The sequence below is a fragment of the Pituophis catenifer genome, unplaced genomic scaffold (assembly GCF_029215685.1).
Source record: "Pituophis catenifer annectens isolate HBS135680 unplaced genomic scaffold, rPitCat1.0.hap2 SCAF_19, whole genome shotgun sequence".
NCBI classification, from domain to species: domain Eukaryota; kingdom Metazoa; phylum Chordata; class Lepidosauria; order Squamata; family Colubridae; genus Pituophis; species Pituophis catenifer.
In genome coordinates this window covers 3,818,706-3,827,289 of record NW_027256899.1, presented here as the reverse complement: position 1 = coordinate 3,827,289, position 8,584 = coordinate 3,818,706, and the positions used below count along the sequence as shown (strand labels likewise).

At 44.1% G+C, this 8,584-nt stretch overlaps 1 protein-coding gene across 1 annotated transcript; it reads left to right on the top strand.

Annotated features, from left to right (window-relative positions):
• Positions 1-1,410: 1,410 nt before the first annotated feature.
• On the top strand, positions 1,411-8,199 carry LOC139326241 (vomeronasal type-2 receptor 26-like; the record flags this gene model as incomplete). The annotated part of the gene is made up of 4 exons (XM_070956398.1): positions 1,411-1,467; positions 5,815-6,027; positions 6,462-6,588; positions 7,334-8,199. Coding segments are annotated over exons 1-4 (1,263 nt in total), but the record flags the coding sequence as incomplete, so codon positions are not given.
• Between the last annotated feature and the right edge of the window lie 385 nt (positions 8,200-8,584).

Below are 8,584 nucleotides of genomic sequence, written 5' to 3'. Positions count from 1 at the left end.
GTTTGGGGCTTCAGAGAGAAACCACCAGCAGAACCAACCCAATCTCAGCCTCTGAGGAGGATCTTGGGGTGGGCAAAAGGACTTCAGCTGCTGCTGTCACAGTTGTATTAGGAATTTACACAATTTCTGCTTTGTATAAATTCAGAAAATATGGATATTGGCCTATAATGTAATCTATGGAAACTGACAGACTCTGAAAATTGTGTCAAACAAAATTTCAATTAAAGACCAATCTTGGATTACATAACTGACAAATCAAATTATGCTCTGAGGTCTCCCTCTTTCTTGTATAACTTGAGAAGAAGCTAAAAAGATTTCTCCTCAAAGAATCTGGAATATAGAAGCAGAAAAAGATGCAACAACTCCCAAAAATTATAATAGGCCCTTTATTGAAATAGAATCATGGCATTTGCACATGTTAATCTAATTGTGGTAAATTGTAGGGGTGATACAGCAATATGGTTTACATTGCTTATTGTTTTTTAATTTGCTTATTATTTTCCACTTTTATTATACAATCTTGCTAATATTCTGTCTTTAATATTTTAAACAATGTCTGATTAACAGAGTATTCTAATACATTCTGAGATTTAGGTTGGATTTATTAAAATCTAATATTTTGGATTTGATTTGACCCCAAATGTAACACGGCATTCCTCATTGCTTTTTCAGCTCAATCTTGAAACTGCTTCAGAGGCTCTGAGTGACAAAAGTAAATTCCCCTTTTTCTACCGGATGGTCCCCAAAGAAGGGATCCTGTACCCAGCAATTGTTCAACTGCTCCTCCATTTCAGATGGACCCTGATTGGCCTCTTTACTTCAGACACAGAGGAGGGAGAGAATTTCATGAGGACTTTTACTCCGTTGCTTGTCAGGAGTGGAATTTGTGTTGTTATATCACAAAGATTCTTAACAACTGAACATGCAGCAGCCCCCAGAGAGGCCCTCTCTAAGTGGAGACAAGTCAATGTCTTTGTTCACTTCATAGAATATGCATCCATTTGGGAGCGAATCCTTCCTTTCCATGAAACACTTATGCTTTTTCCAGGAACCGTTGAAGGGAAAGTCTGGATCCTCACAAATTTTTTAGGGTACACACTAAACAAGCACACACTTCTCAAATACATCCATAGTATTTGGAACTTTGCTTTTTTGGCAAAAAATAGGCCAAAAGATGATGCTTTTGAACCCCATTTCTTTGTGGAGGAAAAGTTTCAAGACCATTATTTTCTCTGTTCTCTTTCAAAGAACGTCTTTTCTGTCAAAGGCCGCAGAAGATGCATCCAGAAAGCCCCACTGGAGACCCAGGAGAAAAGGAACAGAAGACGGATCCCAAATCACTATCAATATTACAGTCTCATAAAGACTCTGGCCCAGGCCTTGCATGCCGCTTATTCCTCCAGATTGAGGATGAGAAGGAAAGAGAGCGAAAAGACGTTGCGGTCTCCAAGGCTGCAGCCGTGGCAGGTAAGGTTTCTCGATATAAATCCATTAATCTCAGATCCTTTGGAGAAGGAATTCAGAGGAGAAGGAGGGAAACCATCTCAATAGATCTGGGAAACTTAATTACTCAGGGAATAATGGTTCCAAAGAGTACATACCATGGCATTTTAATACTACACACTGCTAATTTGAAAATGCTGTATTCTTTTTTAAATGAATTCCTGTATTTGTGGGTTTGTGATGAGCATGGTGGAATTTCCCCTTTGTTCCATCCCCACTGCAGGTGGGTCTGTGTGCAGCTCAACAGGCAGTTAAACCCCCCTCTTCTCCTCCAGTGAAAGGGAGCCTGGGGTGGATCTGGGTGTTTCATTGGGAGAAAAGGGCACGGAGAAACTGAGGAAGTGCAAAGAGTGAGAATCAAATATAAATAGGAGATAGGCAGCATTAACTAAGAGCCAACAAAGAAGCAGCTGGAACCTCTCCAGGGATGCTCCGTGTGAGGGACGGAGGCCGTCTCCGGATGACCATGTGTCTCGGTCAAACCGGCTGCTTCCGTCTCCTCCAAAGGCTGAGAGAAAATGGAGTCTGGCTTCAGACCATATAGTTCAGCTTATCTACCTCTGGCCAGCAGGTGGGGCTAGAGCAACAACAGCACAATATTTACATGTTCTGACATGACAACTTTTATAAATGTGAAGGAGACCCTGAGACCATCTAGCTCAACCTCTCCTCTCTGCAAGAATCCCAGTCTCTGACTGATGGCTGCTCAGTCTTTGCATTCAGACAATCCATGAAGAGGAGACTAAATTTCTCTGCTTTACTGGCTCAGCTCACCCTTTTATCATATTTTTTCTCTCCTTCAGCCAAAATCTCCTCTCTTGTAACTGAATTCATTTTTCTATGTTTGACACTCTGGAATAATAGTGAGCAGATCTTACACTCGTGTGTAACCTGTGTCAGTGATTGGAAGAGGGCTGCATCCTCCCTTCTCCAACCGAGAGATTGTGTCAGTTGGAAAAGGGGCTCCCAGACTCCTCCTGATCTTCAGCTCTTCTCCTTGTTCTCTTTCCTCAAGGCTAAGAGCAGCTCCTTTGATCTCTTCCTTGGCTTCATTGTCCTTCCCTGAAGTTCATGTAGATTTTTTGCGTATTCTCCTTCAATTGCAAGGCAGGGGTGGGATTCAGCCGGTTTGGACTGATTCAGGAGAACCGGTTGTTAAGATTTTGCGCAGTTGGGAGAATTGGCAAATTCCACCACTGGCTGGCCTCGCTCACCCAGAGGAAACGCCACAAGATGTGGGTGGGGCCTACTGATGAAAGCAAACGAGCTGGAAATAGATCTATATAGATCTCCCACTTAGCAGGAAGAGCTTGCTGGCTGCTAGAAAAGAAAAAAGCCCAGAATCGAATGGATGTGATTCTACTGAGCTGGGGCTGCAGAAAAACCTTGGTTACATAGGGAAAACCTGGCTAGAGGAAAGATAGATAGATAGATAGATAGATAGATAGATAGATAGATAGATATAACCAAAAATTTATATGCCGCTCTTCTCCCTAAGGACTCAGGGCGGTGAACACAAGTTAAAAACATACAATGATAAAAGATCAAAATGATTAAAACCCAGTTAAAAGAACGATAATCAAAATAAGAAAAACCCAAGGATCATGGTCAACCCATTTGTTGAAACAGCCAGGTCTTTAAGTCCCGACGGAAGGAGCAGAGATCAGGCACCATCTGAAGCTCGGTGGGTAACTCGTTCCAGAAGACAGGGGCACCCACAGAGAACGCTCTACCCCTGGACGTCGCCAGCCGATATTGTCTGGCCGACGGTACCCTGAGGGGGGCAGCCCTGGAGAGCGGACAGGACGGTGGGAGGTGGGTAGGAGATGGTCCTGCAAATACTCCAGACCTAAGCCATGTAGGGCTTTAAAGGTAAGTACCAGCAACTTGAAGTGGATCCGGAGGACCACTGGTAGCCAATGCAGCTCGCGTAGAAGAGGGGTTACATGGGAGTAATGGGGAGCTCCCATAACCACTGGCGCGGCCGTATTCTGAACCAGTTGGAGCCTCCAGGTGCACCTCAAGGGCAGCCCCATGTAGAGGGAGTTGCAGTAATCCAAACGAGAAGTAACCAGGGCATGAGTGACCATACGGAGGGCATCTCTGTCTAGAAAGGGGCACAACTAGTGCACCAGGCAAACCTGGGTGAAGGCCCCCCTGGTCACGGCCATAGATGGTCTTCCAAAGACAGCCGGGAATCCAGGAGGACACCCTCTGTTTTGTTTGAAAAGGCCTTCGGGCTATTCAATAAACTATACCAGGAGGACACCCAAGTTGCGGGCCCTCTCGACAGGAGGAAGCACTCAACCCCCCCCCCCATCAAAAGTGATGGAACTTCTAGAACACGAGACGCCGGCATCCATAGCCACTCAGTCTATTATCTCCCTTTCGCCATGCGGCCCAGCTAATCTCCATGCCTTGCCTCAATGCCTCACCCGCTCTGCTCACCAAATTAAGCATGCTGCCCACTCACCCTTTGCCTCGGGTTGGGGCTCAGGGATGCACCATTTCCCAGCTCCAGCCTGGTCCTGGAGCCTCCGGACGCTCACCCTTCACATTGGCCAGGTCAGGGAATGTGCCATTCCCTGGCTTCAGACTTGCTTTGGAGCCTCCGCCCACTGACCCTTCACCTCAGCTGAGTTAGGGAAAGTGTGATTCCTTGGCTCCGGCCTTGCCCCAGAGCCTCCACCCATTTGCCCTTCGCCTCGGCCGGGTTGGGGAATGCACCAATCCCCAGCTCCGGTCTTGCCCCAGAGCCTCTGCCTGCATGCTGCCCCCCCCAGCCTCAAATTATAGCCCCTCAGGCCAAAGCACTGGACCTGGACAGTTCTTCTTACCTGTAAGAAGTCCCATCCGGAAAGTGCTGCAGCAGAGATCTTGCAGCCGTCCCTTGCTGAGCCTTAGTCACTCGCGGAGATGTTCCATGTGCTCTTTGGGTTGGCAGCTGTTTCTCTTCGCTACTGCTCTTGCTGGGAGAGAGAGTATCTTGTATAATTTTGCAGCTGTGAGCCGCTGCTTTCCTCTAAGTCCCATCCGGAAAGCGCTGCAGCTGAGAGAAACAGCATTCAACATTGCTTCCGGTGATGTCGCTGTGAGATTGACGCAGGGGAGCGGGTCTCTGCACCCCCACGCTGAATCCTCTTCATTGGAGAGCACCCAATGCCCTGTAGGGGCACGAAGGGGCACCCTGCAGGTCACAGAGAGCGTCAGCTCTACTACTGGACCCAGGGTTTCTTCCCTCTCTGCTGAAGACGTGGCAGCCATCATGGCTGCTGCGAATCAGGGGCAGCCAAAGAAACTAAGCTTGTTCTGGAGTGGTGAGAGTGGACAGTGATTTAGAGCTGGGTAAGGTGAATTTTAATTTTTGCTTAGGATTTGACCCAGGGGTGAAATGCTCCCGGTTCCGACTGGATCGCCTGATCTGGTAGCGATGGCGGGTGGTGGTTCAGAGAAGGGGTTGTAGAAAAAATGGTTTTAAAAGTAAAAAAAAAAGGTGGCCATGCCCACCCAGTCACATTACCACCCCCCACCAAGCCTTGCCCACAGAACTGGTAGTAACAAATCTTACATTTCACCACTGATTTGACTCAAAAAGAAAATCAATCTGTGAAAAGAGGCTCTCTGGAATGTTTTTAAGCTGCAATTAAGGAGAGGCAGAGAGAAATTGCACCCTAACAGGAAATAAGCAAAAGCTATAAAATACAAAAAGACTTGATGTATAAATCTTACTGGCATGACTTTGATCAGGCATTTTAAAATGCTGAACATCTGACTGTTGATTGAATATTCTGTTTGAATCAACTTGAAATGTATAACTGGCAGAATAGTTTTAAAGTGGATTTTTAATGTTGATTTTTAAGATGAAGTCGCCATCTACTGGTGAATGGATATATATTATGTCATACTCCTAGAATAATAAAACAACCTTGGAAAATTTTGATAAGAGAAGAACAACACCTGGAGGTCTTCTGTATTATCTACTGTTCTATACTTATCTACTTTATGGTTACTAGAGGATCAACCTTGAAAACCTGGAGGATATCTAATGGAATGACTTTGAGTACTGGAACTAACTAGCAACTGCTCTAGAATGTTCCCTATAATTGACCAATTGTGTCAATTATATTTTCTCTATATTTTGTCAGTGTATGATTGACAATTTTTTCTCATTTTTTCATTCACTTATGAAGCTGATGGCAGTATTTGTATCCTATTTAACCATATTTGGAGATTAGACAATTGTAGAAGAAAAATTCAATGTGAGATAAGAAAGTTTTCTGTTTTTCAAATTCCTGGATGTTCCCATTCTAGTTTCATCCCTTTCTGAAGAAGAACGAGTTTTTCAATATTTCTCGAAGAAAACTGTACTTGGACCAAAATGGAGAGATAATGGCAGATATGGGCATTTGGGGCTTCTTGGTTCTCCCCAAGGAGGATATCAGGAGAGAGCCTCTGGCGTATTTTCAAAGACAGAGACTTACTATCAAACAAGATGCTCTTTCACGGCTAAAGTCGCTCAATAAGGTGGGACAAATTTTGGTGTCCTTTCTCTGTTTTCCAAACTCTGAGGTCCCATTTCAAGTGGGTTAAACCTATCGTCTCCAGGGTAATTAAAAAATTGAATGGAATAAAAGTTTCCTAAAATTTTACATCAAACTTTATTCTCAATTTTAATTTGAATATATCATCGTACTTAAATCTTTTTTCAATTCCATCCCTCAAGACTTTAAGTAGAAAAGTACTTTATTGTAACATTAAATTCCAAAATCAAAAGAGAGGAACAAAATGAAGAATCTGCGAGTTGTTACATCTCCTGCATCTGTTTAGAAGTAGTCAGAGATTTCACATTTAACTCAATGAAGACCAGAGGCTACTTGTCTCCATTCATTTCTACCTCTGTTTTCCATGGACGGAGAGTCCTAACACATTTCCTTTGGCATTCCTTTTCTTCTGCTTAGTCTCTGCCTCAGTCCAAATGTGTGGAAAGTTGTCATCCTGGATTTGTCAAGAGGGCTCGAGAAGGAGAGCCAGTTTGCTGCTATGACTGCATTCCTTGTCCGGAGGGGACCTTCTCCACTCAGGAAGGTGGGTCACACTGAGGAAAATGGGAGGCTTTGTGGAACTGGATCCATCCAGAACCTTTTCATGAAAGTGCAAGTTAAAAGACACATTTAAGCTCACCTACATTTTTTTTTATTTTTAACCTGTACAATTTCTTATCTAAAAGGAAGTAAATCAAAAAGACTTGGAAGGAGGGGCTGGGAAGAGATGGGAGGAGGGGGTGGCAGACTGGGCAAGCTTTACTAACAGCAGAGGAAACATCTCTTCTGCTTTTTAGTTTGGATATGTGCTGCTAAGTTTACATTTCTAGGAACATCTGAGATCTTTGAAACTTGATGAATTGTTTCAGGTCCACCTTCTGAAAGACCTTGCAATCCACTGTATATTGGATCCTCCCCTTGAGGATTCTGCTAGTCATGTACAATCAATCAATCAGAATACAGCTGGAAGGAACCTTAGAGGTCTTTTAGTCCTACCCCCTGCTCTAGCAGGAGACCTATACCATTTCAGAGAAGTGACTGTTTAAGGAAATTATTAAGAAATACTTCTTGGTAAATGCATGTAATTTGCATGTAAATTCCTATAAGGAATAAAGAATAGAAATGAATCTTCTTATATCCTTCTTATATCCTTATATCTCATATATCCTTATATATACCCTTATATCCTTATATCTTCTTATATCCTTCTATAAGGAATATAAATGAATGTTATTTCTAGTAAGATAAAAGGACAGATTATTAAAAAAAGTTGCTTTTTGGTTTCTCAGATACGAAAAAATGCACCAAGTGTCCAGGTGATAAATATCCAAATGAGGACAGAGTCCAATGTATCCCCAAAATCGTAACCTTCCTATCTTATGAGGAACATCTGGGCATTATCCTGGTCTCTTTTGCCCTATTCTTGTTCTTAATCACATGCCTTGTTTTAATCATCTTCATTAAATACCGAGAAACTCCCCTTGTCAAAGCCAACAACCGGGACCTCTCCTACATCCTCCTGGTCTCCCTCCTGCTTTGCTTCTTGTCTCCTCTTCTCTTCATTGGTCAACCAAGGAAAGCCACCTGCCTTCTCCGACAAACGGTCTTCAGCATCATCTTCTCAGTGGCCATTTCTTCTCTCTTGGCCAAAACCATTACGGTGGTGCTGGCCTTCCTGGCCACAAAACCAGGAAACCGAGTGAAGAGATGGTTGGGGAAGAGCTTGGCCAACTCCATCATCCTTTCTGGTTCTGCTGCACAAATTATCATCTGCTCCATCTGGCTGGGAGTTTCTCCCCCCTTCCCTGACTCTGACCTCCACTCCCAGCCTGGAGAGATCATCCTGCAGTGCAACGAAGGGGCCGTTGTCATGTTCTACGCCACCCTCAGCTACATGGGCTTCCTGGCTGCCATCTGCTTCACGGTGGCTTTCCTGGCCAGGAACCTGCCTGGGGCCTTCAACGAAGCCAAGCTGATCACCTTCAGCATGCTGGTCTTCTGCAGTGTCTGGGTGACTTTTGTGCCCACCTACCTGAGCACCAAAGGGAAATCCATGGTGGCTGTGCAGGTCTTCTCCATCCTGGCCTCCAGTGCTGGTCTGCTGGGCTGCATCTTCATCCCCAAGTGCTACATTATCCTTCTGAGGCCAGACCTCAACACAAAGGAGCAGCTCACAGCCAGAACAAATGTAAAAACATGAGATATAACACCATTATGATACTGGAAGAATTGTTAAAGGTTTATTTTATTTGAAAGGAGATATTCTTTCCATTTAGATAGTATGCAGCAATCAAAGAAAATCATTTCTATTTGGTTCAGAATGGGAAACTGTTGAACGACTGGAATTCTTGTAGTTCCCTTTCCTTTCAGCTCAATACATTTTGCTAAAGAGAACTCTGTAAAAGTGATTCAGAGGAATTTGCTGATCAGCAACAGCTATTGAACGTGACACCTTATAGAAAAGAATTCAGGCACTTGTTCCCACTGACAGCAGCTAAAAGTGTGAGAGAGAGAGAGTGAGGAGGAAAAGAGGCCAGGAG